Source organism: Morone saxatilis, unplaced genomic scaffold (genome assembly GCF_004916995.1).
Source record: "Morone saxatilis isolate NCDOM2014 unplaced genomic scaffold, NCSU_SB_2.0 Contig16, whole genome shotgun sequence".
Taxonomy (NCBI): domain Eukaryota; kingdom Metazoa; phylum Chordata; class Actinopteri; family Moronidae; genus Morone; species Morone saxatilis.
In genome coordinates this window covers 21,039,015-21,052,844 of record NW_023339718.1, presented here as the reverse complement: position 1 = coordinate 21,052,844, position 13,830 = coordinate 21,039,015, and the positions used below count along the sequence as shown (strand labels likewise).

General features: G+C 39.8%; 1 protein-coding gene across 1 annotated transcript in view; it reads left to right on the top strand.

The window, feature by feature from the left end:
* LOC118325304 (spermatid perinuclear RNA-binding protein-like) overlaps positions 1-13,830 on the top strand; it is a 63,043-nt gene that overhangs the window by 19,478 nt on the left and 29,735 nt on the right. The window contains exons 2-4 of the mRNA XM_035657928.1: positions 4,471-4,586; positions 9,755-9,984; positions 11,107-11,272. Coding sequence (XP_035513821.1) covers positions 4,584-4,586; positions 9,755-9,984; positions 11,107-11,272 — 399 coding nt within the window. The 5' untranslated portion in view covers positions 4,471-4,583. The remainder of the gene's footprint in view (positions 1-4,470; positions 4,587-9,754; positions 9,985-11,106; positions 11,273-13,830) is intronic.

Below are 13,830 nucleotides of genomic sequence, written 5' to 3'. Positions count from 1 at the left end.
CTCGGACAGACCCTTCGGCTCTAGGTGGGTGGTCATCTGCCTTGACCAGTTGGGGTGAGAGAGAGAGAGAGAGAGACAGAGACAGACAGACACTAATGAACATTAATAATACATGCAGATGTTACATGCAGATGTGTAAAAGCCCCCCCATCATATCTTGCACCAAGCCGCTTCATAATACAACTTTTTTTTTAAAAAGGAAACAAACTTCCCTATCCATAACTTGTTATTCTGCTGTAACACATTTTTATTTTAATGTAGACTTACTGTTATGCTAGTATGCACTGTGCAGCTGTGTTATAATGGGAAGCTGCATTTTAAAGCCCTTCTTAGAATTGACCCCTTACCCCTCACTCCCTCTTAGGGCCTTGCTTCACGGGATAGAACCTTTTATCCGTAGAAGAGTTGGTGCCCACCTCTGGCCCCATACAGTCATAAAGAAGCAGTCTTCATAACCAACCAAGGTCATTTGTCCTCCGTGCACAATAAAGCACTACATTTGCAACGCGTCACTAAACTGTAGTTAAGCTAATTTTGCACTCGTGGCTTAATTGTTGCAAACATTTGTCTTTGACTGGAGTTTAATGATGTTAATTGCTGTTGGGTGAAATAAAATGAGAAGCTCTCGCAGGGTTTTTGTTCTCACTGAGGATCTGAGGTTGGAGTGTGTCGTTTTTAGTTATTGTTTCTATAATGTGGGCGTTGTGAAGCCCTTTGAGTCTGTAACTGTGATTAAGGGATATGCAAATAAACTCGTAGAGAGCAGATGCATTAAAAGCACCCAGTGTTTACATTGTAGACTGGCTTTTATTTATTTTAAATGGCACGTCAGTTCGACTCTCGAGACTTGTGTTGACAGTCTATTTTTATTTAGAGTGAAAAAAAGACATGCTTGCTTACGTGTTCACACTCTCTGGCCTGTTTTTTTAATCAGCATTGTCTTTTCGTCACATGCTGAGCTCACCATCTGCTGCTACTGCAGCCCCGTGAACGTCCTTAAAAAGTCATTGCTGCATTCGTAATTATCTTCGTTTAATCACCTCCCCTCTTCAGGGAGATGAAAGGTTATTAGAAAATGAGCACACATGGGGAATTCATTAAAAGTGCAGCAGAATACTGTATGCAGGTATATGCAGCCATGGATGGTGATGTGTTTCAGTATTTACTGTTTTTTTTTTTGTTGTTTTTTTTAATCGCTGGAATTCCATCACACAATGTCCACGCTGCTGTCTCCTCCGGCTGTAATTATGTCTTCCTGTATAAGCTGCTCCTGCTCTCCCTGTCGGTTATGTCTTGTTTGTTTGCACATAACAGCTAAGTTTTGGGACTGTTAGATTTTAGATCCTAATGCAAGTTTGAGCACTTGTGTATCTTGTCATAAAGATTTTATGGAAGGAAAAAACTAAACAAAAAGAGAGAGCTGGGGTGTCCCGAGGTCCAACAAGTTAAAAAAAAAGTCTGCACACCCGAATGGATCAGAATGCTCTTTTAATTTTATTTAAGGTTCTTCTTTAAGCGCAGGGGAGCACAGATGAGTGAAAGAAGCATCGATGAGGGTTTGGATTTGGGTTGGAATAAGCACTTGTGGTTAAGGTTAGGGAATGATCATGGACATCCTGAAAATCAAACAACCTGGACTGCTAGCAGAAAAACTGGAAGCGAACACACATTTCCTGTCCTATGTTTTGTGGACATCCGTCATACTGGTCCCTGAAGCATGGTTTCAGACAGAAAATGAGGATTTATTGAAGTTTATTTAAAATGAAAATGATTTTATGGAGGATAGGACTACAGATTTGTTGTCAGCCCAGTCAGTGTATTGTTGGTGATTTACAGGTGACTATACAACTAGCGGGACTAAGTTTAATTAAATAATTACAGTTCTTTTAAAGTATCTTTGCCTTAGTAATTGTATTTTCAACAGGATCTCCTAGCCACATTTCTTGGCAAAAGCAGTTGAAAAATAAAATCCTTCAAATACATCACAGTATATGGGTTTAAAAAGGTGGTACTACCACAGTAATTGTGGGGTTGTTGTTTTTTTTTTTACATCTGCCTACATCTGGACTAATCTATGCAGATCTGGTAGCAATGCAAAGAAGGGATTATTTTGTATCCAAACTTGTCACTAACACTGGCGTATTCTCCTATATATCGCCCTCTTCCTCCTCTGCTTCTTGTCATTGACAGTCATTTAAGTCACATTTATTCATCAGAGAAAATGATCAAACTGAATACTGTGGCAGAAACACAGCTCTGCCTTTGCTCTCCTCTTGCTTTCAGTGTGAGAATAAGGCTGGTTAGCATTCATGTGTTGCGTTCCTGGTCTCTCACACGTGGCAATGTCCTCCATTATTGTGCAGTTGTAAATGTTATGAAGTTTTGCTGTTTGGGGAGTTTTTGTTCCAAAACAGGGCAGAAGTGGGAACGTGGGGCTTTGAAAGGCAGATATCTCAGCAGCTGGCCCAGTAATTGTTTTGCTGTATTGATCAGCATCCTTTTTCTTAATATTTCTGTTCGAACAGTTGCACCCAGTGTGTTTATTTTACTGGACGGTTAAAATGATTGTGCAAACAGAACAGATAGGCAGCGAATAAAGGCAGAGCTGCAGCAGTGAACACCGTCAGTGCTCTGTCATTGAAAACAAGGTCAAGGTGACGGAGAATCTAATTGACGCTCAGCTCAACCCCACCAATTCCCCCGGGATGTTATACAGCAGCACCACCCGCTCTCTCCTCCACCAGCACCACATGGTTACACCACAGGCTCAGGCTCACATCTCATTAGCATTTGACCGCGTGGGCAAAGCAAAGCAGCTTCATCTAATGCATCTAATAGTGAGAATATATTCTGTGTAATTTAATTAATGTGTTAGTGTGTGTCTGTGGCCAAATAATGAATTAAAACCATTTCACAGCAGCAACAGAATCAAAGTGGTCTGTAAAAAAACTGAGTGTATTGTTAAAACGCTGTTTTATTTTTAATCAGGATAAAAAAAAATGTCCTGTATTAAACATGAAGCATCTGTTCAGTAAAACTCATCACAGAAGAACATGAGCAGTTTTTAGATAAATATGGCTGCATGACTTGCACTGTGATGTGACACATGGTTACAGATCCACTTTAAAACAGGGACATTTATTCCAGCAGCAAGAGGAGGGAGAGCATCAAGAAGTTTTGCTAACAGTTAAACATAATTGGAAAAATGATGGATTATGCTTGCTCCAGATAGGGCCTTTTGTGTTTTTCACAGCCATGTTAGTTTCTCTTTTTTTTTTGAGTTGAGGGGATGCAGTTGGTTGTAATCTGAAATCTCACCACTAGAGCACTAAAACCTACACACTGGTCCTTTAAAGGAGAAATCCACAGATTTTCTGCTGAAAGTTCCCGGGGAAGTACTACTGCATATGTTAAAAAAAGCTGTCTCCAGAGGGAGCTGTGTCAAGTCTGATAAATGTCCTCAAGTGGTGTCACTTGAGTCAGCATCAGTTGGGCCTGAAAGATTAAAATAATCTGGGGGTATGGAGTTAGAAAGAAGTGAGCTCACCAGACTTCTGTAGTCTGCTACTCATCCTGCTGCAATCTAGAGGCTCTAGGCTACAGTCAGCGCTCGAGTGGCATTGTAGGTAATGTAGGCACTGGAATCAAAAAGATATCTCTGGTTCTGCTGCATCGATTTGGATCCTTTTTTTTCCATTTTTTGTCTGTCAATGTTATAGGATTGCAATGCTAGACCTGTGGAGTAGTCGTTTAAGCTGTTGAAAACAATTATTTTCATTACAGACTAATCTGTAGACTATTTTATATTCTTTGATTAATTGTTTAATCTACAAATGTCAGAAATAGTAAAAGAAAACGCCTGTTGCAGGTTCCCGGAGTCCACACTGTTGTTTTGAAATTGCTTCAATCCAAAGATATCTAATTTACAATGATATAAAACATAGCAAATCCTCCACAGACTATCGACTAAATAAATAAATTTTTTATGGTTTGGGCAAGGCTTCTTAAATCCAGTGAAGGTAAATTGTAGTAATACAGCATAAACTGATATTTTAGACAACATTGTACTTATAACTTTATGCTAGCAGTTTGCGTTTGTCCCTTTCTTGTTTCAATGTTTCAATGCACAGAATCATCTCTGTTAAAAAAAAAGAAGATTTTTCAAGGTTTGACTTGATAAAAGATGTCAGAGATGTTTGTGATTAATAGTTGTGAAATATGAAGCACAATGGTTGTCAATCTGACATTTGAGATTATCATTTTAGCCTTGATAATGCAGCCCCACGTTTTAAGCATTTAGCTGATGTTTATTCAGAGCAGCTTAGAATAAGCTTTAAATCCTGGATCACCCACATTATAAGCAACAAATACAAAGGTTAAAGCAATATTACCAAGGCAACAAATGTATAAATGTGTGTCCGCTGACTGTTTATGTACAATAGAGAAATACTGGGTTTTTTCTTCCTACAGTGAGACTGACCGAGAGGCCAACAGCTGAGAGAAGTTTGACTGCATGAAGAGGCCGAGTGACGGGACCCTGGTCCTCACCTAGACCCCTCCCACGACCCCCCCACTGCCTGGACATGGTGAGCCTCTTGTGCATGTCTGGCGTTTGTTCATGTTGTGTGTTTTTTAGCCACAAATAGACCCCAAAATAAGTTAGAAATGTTGTGTTATCAAATGGTTGAATGCTGGTATACAGCCATTCCTTGGGGTTCACATCAGGCAGCTACCTTGTGAGTGCAATCAGAAATGACTAGTAACTTTGTAAGAAGAGGTACAAATATAGCAGGAAGTAAACTATTTCTTCCTGAGACAAGCAGCATAGAATGATTGATCATTTGCTAGTGTGATTGTGTATTCCTGACCGTTGAGGCTAAACAAACTGTTTTGTTCATTTTGAAACCATCACTTTTGTTTGTCTACTCACCTAAGCTGATTAAGTTTGGGATGTGCTGGCAGCTTAAGAATTTATTTGTCAGACCAAAGGTATATTCGACTGTTTCAGGCAGCAGGGTAACAAGCGGTGTGCCGACACACCTTTTTTCCCATGTTGAAACACAGAAGTCCCATTCACCATCATGTGTGGAACAACACAACGCAAACAATGTCCCGTGGATTTGAATGAGAAGTTTTGATGAATGAGACACAGTGCAAGGTCTTAAAAATATCCCAACCCAGTTTGATTTCAAGCTTCTGTCAGACGGTCAGCTAAGAGGAGACTGATTGAAAACAGTTGGAGCAATGCCTACAGCAACACGGCCTGTGTCATTTAATCTCAAAGTTGTCTGTAAATGTGATTAATCCTAAATGTCCTCAATGTGAATACTGCACTGATATCCAAATGGTGACTTTTGTACACTATGTAATGTAAATTATGTAAAAATTAGATTTTCCCATGATCAACAAGAAAAACACATTAGGTTTCCTCAGGTGGTTTAATGTCTGAGGACAATGAAATACTGTGCTATTGACAAGCTAACTGCAGGGGATGGCAAGCCACCGCCACAACCGCACGTGACGTCACACCATGATGTCAAGTTCAGTGTTTGTTTTTTAAGACGGAGAAGCGTTCCAGAGCGGCTGGGCCAAAGAGATCGGACACAGCAGAGGCACTGTCTAAAATGCAATATCCCTCAATTCACAGCCCAGGATTACAAAAACACACAGGAAAAGGTCCGTAGCGAAGAAATTCCCAACTGGAAACCCCAGCAGTGATGTAGCAGCTAATGCAGACTGGTCCGCTAATCATTCCAATTCACCAAAGCTGTGCCGTTTGCATCCCGCAGCTCACCAGTGTTTCGGTTTAATGAGTGACCCTGTTAATTGGCGACTTTCAGTTGAAATAAGTCACCAGTTAGTTAATAAAGTCATCTGAAAGTGGCCAGTTAACAAGGTCACAGACCCAGCAGGCATGGAGAAGGAAAGTGCAGGTGATCACTGCAAGCAGGTACTGAGATGAGACATTATTCTGCTGTACCCCTTACAGAGTAATTAACAACAACAACAAAATGGCAATAATACCACAGACAGCACTGTTGAGCCACTCTAAATCACTGCAAGGGAAATTCCTTCACCGCAAAAGCCCTCTTTGCATTTGTCCCTTCAACATCAAGAGATTCACCAAAAGTTCTGCACCTACATACGTCTTTGGAGAAACAGGGAAAGGGAAAGTCTAAATAAGTCAAAAGTCCATCAACAGTTTTAGGATTAGGACTCTTTAGTCCAGATTAGTCAGATTAGTTGGATGTTTTGGGTATTAAAATGGTGGTTGTGTAAGAAACCTTTTGTTTGACAAATGAATGAAAAAAGTACAGCACATGTACACTGAATGTACTGTACTAAATAAATACTTCTAACCCATCAAAAAGTACTTTTTCAGCAGGAGGGACTCCTTTTGAGGGAAAACCAGAGCAAAACTGGAACCATGTTAATTCATTTAAAGTTCCTGAACACATTTGGAGAAAATGTTGAATATTCAGCAAATGCAGCAGTCATTGCCAGTGATTATTTACCTTAATGTGAAATATTAAGCGCTAGTAGTTTTTGATAGAAAAGGTGTTTAACATTTTCTTGTAGAGACTAAATAAATATTTTTGATCAAATGGCATCCTTTTTTTCTATACATCATGGTGTATATTTTCCCTATCACATAGATTGAGATCAGTATTTTGTAGAGAAATATATGAGGAAAATAATAATCTCTGTGTGGTGGTTATCTGTTGCCTTCACAGATGCTTTGTACCCTTCATATATAATATAAACCAAGCTTGGTTCACACCATGACAAGACGTCATCCTCCCCAGTGATATGATAGAGAAAAGAAAATGTTAAAGGAATCGTTTCTGATATGTGTGTCAGATTTAAGTAAATAGCATCCACCGACAAACCCTGCAATGCAATTAATTAAAGCAGTGAATGTCATTATCCTCTAATTGCGATGCCAGTCTGAACTCCCAGCTGTCTTGTAGGTAACAAATAAAAGGAAGCGGCCTGATGGCGGGCTGGGCTGGGCTGGGATCCAGAAACCATGTTGAGGCTGTGAAAGTCTTAATCTTTCATTTAGATCTTGTTAATGTTTGTGTCTACGTTTGTGTGTTATGGTTGTTGACGCTGCCCACACTTGCCGCTACACCGCCTCGAGTGCCCTCGGCAGTTCAGCGAAAGATTAGCTAGGTCGTGATGAATGACCCTCGCAACTTCAGCACAAGCCCCCGAGTCTTGTGGCCATGAATTATTAAAGCACCATCATAAATAACTCACCGTAATGAGGGTGTGCTTACATACTGCAGGCGGGGAGAGAGGGAGGAGAGGAAAAAGGAGAAAAGAGAGGATCGGAGTTGAAGAGGAAGGGATGATTGAGAGAGATAGCAGTTTGACCTTGGACTGAAAGCCTGTCGTGATGCTCAGCCGGCGGACGGACGCACTCAGGCTTGTAAAAACGAGCACAGAGCTAATTTTGCACATCAGACGTTTTTTTTCCTCCCCCTCAGAGAGATGAGCTCTATCCCTAAGTACATGTCATAAATGTTAATGTTAAGTAACGGCGGCTGTATCTAGGCCACGCAGAGATTGGCAGCAGCACAGGTTGCTTCAGGTGTTGCTGTCATCGCGCAGAGCGTTTCTGACACGAAAACAAGCTCCAGCGTTTGCGCCAGAATGTCTGAGGAGGAAATTCAGGAAAACAACACCAGGCGTCGAATTTAAAAACAGTGTGTTAATGTTCAAAGAAATCTATTTTTCTCTGGATTTCGTCTGCTTCCCCCAGCAAGCAAGCAAACTCTGATTAGTTTCTCTGTGATTACCCAGAGCTAACACTGCTTTGATGATGATAATCTTTCTTTTCACCTTAAAACCAGTTTTCTGATCCTTCAGTATTGAGCACCATTAAAACCACCATGGTCACCGAGTGTGCAGGTTGATAGCAGAAAAAACTGCTGGAGATGTGTGAAATATGCTTTGAAAAGTAGATATCAGACATGTGAGGTAAATTATACTGGCTATGACAACCGCTCTACCCGGCTAAATCTTTGCTAAGGTGCTCAAAGCGTCAGTGTGTCCAAACTCAGTCAAGATTTCCATACACTTAGATCCATGCAATATATCACTTTATTTAGCAAGCTTTTGGCTTCCTATCTGACCTTCATCAGAGCATACTGAGGGTGTCATACCTTGACAGTTAGATAGACAGAAAGCTTGCTAAATAAAGTTATATATTGCATTGTGTGTGGAAATCTAGTTTGGACTGTCTATATATAAAGTATGTGGACACCTGAAGATATAACCCATATGTGATTGTTGAACATATGATTCTAGAACCACCTCCACTCAAAACCTTGCTGCAGGGAATTGAGTTGAATTGAATTTGCTCCCATTCAGCCACAAGAACATTAGTGAGGTCCAACACTTACGTTTGGTGATAAGGTCTGGCTCACAGTTGATGTTTCCGGTTCATCCCAAAGGTGTTGCATAGGACTGAGGTCAGGGCACTGCAGGACGGTCAAGTTCTTCCACACCAAACAGGGAAAACCATTTTCTTGTTTTCCAAGTTTGGGTTTGTGTATGTTGGCATTGTCATGTTGAAACAGGAAAGAGACAAACGCAAACTGCTGACATAAATATGTAAACAACACTATTGTCTAAAATTGTGCAGTGGCATTTAAATTTCTCTTAATTGGAACTAAGGGACCCAAACCATAAATATTAACAACCCCAGACCAAAAGAGGCTGAAGAGAGATGTCCACATTAAGCTGGCTGAATTTAAAAACTTATAATTATCTCTTTGTTTTGGCCCTCTGTTCACACTAAAACTAAAACTTTTCTTACTCAATAACAATAACAATACGTTTTCTAACAGAGTGACTGGATAAATCCAAAGACGCCTGTTTGGAAGTTTACTGTGTACAGGAAAAACCATACATTTGCAAAACGTTGATGCACAAAGTAAAGGTGTGTAGTGTTGTCATTAAAGGTCCAGTGTGTAACATTTAGGAGGCTCTATTGGCAGAAATTAAATATAAACAACTTTATACAAATAGTTGCAATCTGCAACTTTGCCGCCAGAAATGATTTGGTCAGCAGGGCTGTGTCTGTTCTGAAGTCCTTATGAAAACAACCTGGAAATGCTAGTGTTAATGCAAAATTAGCATTTCTAAAATGCAGTTGTGTAGTGTGGACATAGGTGGACACGGGTGTCCTGCATCCCATCTGTAACAGCTACTACATCAGGTAGATGGACAATGAAATTGAATTCATTTATTCAGTAATATATAGCCAATTTGTTGGTGAACATTTAGCTCCTCACAGCCTCAGAAGCCAGTTTTAGTTCAATAGTACTTGTGAATTGCTCGTTAAGTTATAACTGACACGCCCCCTATTTTTAGTATGTACTTCATCTGAAATTAGGTTTTCAGATACTTTAACATAAAAAAAAGCCATCAAGCTCTTTTTACTTAAGTCAGTAGGTGCTCACTGACTGTCTAACCATCAAGAACGTTCCTATGGCTGACGTTTATGCTGATTAATGATAATGATTAGGCAAACAGACCATCTCAAAGGTCACAAGCTGCAAAGGCCACAGGTTCGATTCCTACAGAAGCCCATTTAGGTACATCAGCAGACATGTTTCCTCTCTAAATGACCTCAAGCTTCACTCTGCGCCTACAACAGCTCACTCTGTGTGATTCATACTGAAATGAAAACATGGCTAAAATAAAAATCATAATGTCTCTCTTTCCCTTCATCTGAACCCAGAGGTCGTTCCGATCGTTTGCAAACGACGACCGCCATGTCATGGCCAAGCACGCCAGCATCTATCCGGCACCAGAGGAGCTGGAGGCCGTCCAGACGCTGGTGTCCACTGTGGAGGGAGCCCTCAAGAAAGTCTCTGATTGGATGGATGGCCTCAGCAAATCCTCAGGGAAGACCTCCACCAATGATGAGGCTGGGGACAATATGGTGGAGAAAGACGCTACTGAGACAAAGTACGTCCCCCTGTATGTGCTCGTATTTTGTTGTTGTTTATACCGTGATTATTAAAAGCACTGATTCTGCTTTAAGCATCGCACAATGTTTTCCTACAGTTCAGTTATGTGCCAAACTGCTAATTGGACGTGTTTTCAGAGTTCAAGATGAAGTGGATTTATTGCTCATTCCAGTTTATTTTTGTATCTTCAGCCTTTTCTTTAGCACAGTGCCATATCGTTTCCCTCATAAAAAATGTGTTCAGCTGTAAATCTTCAATCGGGAGGGTACGTGTGATGATTGGATGATTAAACAAGCTCAACAAACAGTCATAAATTCTCAACATTTGGATTGTGGCCTGAACATCCATCCAGTTATTCTGTATTAAGAAAGCATCTCTATAGAGATACAGTTGGGTGCTGATTTCATACAAACAAACCAATCTCACAACAACAACAAGGGCAGAAAAAGAATGTACTGTTGATGATATGTAGAAGTAGATCAAGAAGGACCAGTGTGGTGAAATTTCAGATTGTAACCATTTGAATACAGCTCAGACTTCCAGGTTTCTTAGAGACTCTACGGTGACCACGAAATTGTGAAAAACATAAAAGGCCCTGTCTAGAGCCGGTGTTTGGTTTGTCCGTTCAGGGCTACTGTAGAAACATGCGATTCAATGTGGCAGAAAAGCCCCCTCTGTAGATAAATGGCTCATTGTTATTTTCAGGTGATTCTGCAGACAGTTTCTTTGCTGGAGAGGGATCCATCCTGGCAGTCACATATAGATTTCTTGCTGGGACAAAACATGAGCAATTAACCTTCACATAACTACCAGGATGAACATACACAGTTAATTCCTCTAACTCATACTAATGAAACATAGATTTTACATTTGTAATGCGTTAGAAAGGAATCTGTTCATGGCTAGTATAAAGATAAGAACTATATTAGTCAATGATCTTTCATATGACATGTGACACTTTAATGGTTGTGAAATAATGAGATGTAGTAGTTACATTTAGAAATATGACCAGCTGTTCACTGTAGTGAGAGCTGAGGACCCATTCTCAGGCCTTTATGTGTTATCACCTCTGTGCTGCTGTCAGAGACTTTGACGCTGGCTTTCATCCATTGACCCTCAGGCTGGACGGCACACCGGTGCTGTGCGGGGTTACACGTGTCGGTCTTGTGGCCAAAGGCCTGCTGATCAAAGGGGACATGGACCTGGAACTGGTGCTGATGTGCAGGGAGAAACCCACCAAACCGCTGCTGTACACCATCAGCGCCAACCTCCCCCTGCAGATCCAGGTACACTCAACCACACCTCCAGCACTGCAGTGTTCAGCACTGTGCATCCAAAATGAGCCATAAGAACATAGCTGAGGAAACAACCTTGGGGTGGGGAGGCTTTTAAAAAGCATCTTTGTGATCTAAGCTTCAGTGCAAACACTCGTCCACAGAGAACAACCAGAAGTTCTTTATGTGTGATAAAAGAGTTTGTCTGGTGACATTGGAAAAGAGACATGCTGACACCCTGAAGTGAAGCAGGACATGATGATAATAATAATAATACTAGTGCAAGTCTTACGGAGTTACAAAGACATTACTTACTAGACAGTATTTACTTCGGATACAGATAATACATAGTATATATCATATATATTCACAATATAGCATTATATGTACATTGTGAGATTATATTTACTCGTAAAAGAGTGCAAAACACATAATTTGACTCATACTATTCAGTGGTGATTTGTATATTCTTACATGCAGTTAGAAATACCAGAAGGTGAAAGGAACCTTTAAAAATTTAAAACAAAAACATCCTCTGTCAGCTGTGATATGTGGGTGTATTTGCAAAGCTCTGAGATTACATTGTTAAACAACACAGCAACCCTACATTTCACACATTTTAGTGAATTATGCTTTTGCATTTGTTGTAAAATGAATTTAAGATATAGATATTTTGGATTCAGAAGCAATATAAATTCAATCAGATATGCACAGGACAACAGGGTATTAGAAAAACACGCTTTAGATTATTTAAAATTTTGATAAATGTTTAGACTGAATTGGTAATAAAGATAAATAGAAATACTTTAAATACAACCTAAAATACACAGAACAAAGGATGTTACGCAGCTAAAGGTTTACTTATTTAACATGGACCAGAATTAAAAATGATTACATATAGGCCCAAAAATGCATATAATGTAAAATAAATATTCTTCAGTTAAAGTACATTGAAAGCAGTATTTGACACACAGAATATGTAGTTGTAGAAGGATACTAACGGAGTTACACACCTTTAACTAATGTCTGCTTGCTCAAAATGGCAGAATGAAAGGAAAGAAGGAACACATAGGGAGAAATAATACACAGTATGTAAACACATTGGCTCATACTAGCCGAATACCAATGACACGGCATGACATGGACTAGATTCACAAAACTAACCACTCAAATAAAGTTTAAATATCAAGCCATCTCCATATCACCAAGTGTCCTTCTCAGTGTAAGCAGTGTAAAGAGTGCTGTCTTGATCACACTCACGATCACAAGCAGCCAGGTGTTCAGTAAAATCAGCATAAGCTTAATTAGCCTTAGTAATTAAATAAAAACCACTGCAAAAATACCAGCCATGCCTACTATTACATCCCAAACAAAACAAACGCCGATATATTGTTTTACTGACATTTCAACTCAAAAAATTATAAAAGAATAATTCAATAAAGATAAAGTCAGTCAAATTTGAAGTCATTATTTGACCCTCTAATCCAGCAGAACAAGTTTAAATCATTAACAACACAAACAGTACACAACATTTTAAGCCTGAATGGAGCCCAACATACTTCTGTCCCCACAATAATGATGTATTACAGAGGCGTTTTTGGGCGACATAAATAATTTCTCAGGGAGAAACTGTTTTTCATTCTTAAACCAGATGAAAGGTTTATTTTTAGTCAGTAGAAGAAGGGGATGCCGAGGAAATGATTTGAAGTGGATATGATGTGATATGAAAAGGAAGTGTCCTGTGCTACTGAGACTATACTTGATTTATCTCTGCCATTCTGTCGCCGTGAGATGTTTAAAGCCCAGGTTGCATTATAATCTTCAGACCCCAACTTCTGACCACCGGGACCCTCTCTTTACAGCACAGACTTGCTATTTCAATTGGATATGATGCATCCCAGTAACCTTGAGAGCACTGTGTGTTTTTACCAATCTTAATTCTGAGCCACAGAGTTGTGGAAAATTTTGTATCAAAAGATCTTTTCCCTTCAAATGGGTTTTCAGTCCCCCCCCACACATTTGCTAGCTAACAAAGCATTGCCGACGTACACAGAGCCTAATGTGCTTCCTGTGCCTCCCTCTCAGTTAATTACCTGCCATAGCTGCCGTGCGTGCTTCATCATCAATGGAGGAAACCATTTGAAGCTCTCATTTCCTGGGCCAAACTGGGAGAGATTGACAGGCAGAGGTGGTGATGGATAGGGTCATTTCTCATGGAGACAAGATAGAGAGAATGCACTTGAAAACATGCCACTGAAGGTAACACGAATCCTGAGGAAAAACAAGATAGTTTGTCGTGCTGGGAATTGTCTTGCAATCACAACAGGAGTGAATACTGTGAATGAAATGTGGAGGAAACAGGAAGGCCTGTTTGGTACTGACAAACAAATGTATGCTTAAGTCAAATGATTTTTGTTTTTACTTTAGATGTTTCACCACCTTTCTTTTCTTTCTTTTGTATGGAAACTGTAAATAATGACTCACAAATAACTATCCAAATAATGAAATTTCATCAGTACCATCAGTAAAAAACTGGCATAGTTAGATAAACAAAAACACAACAATTCCTA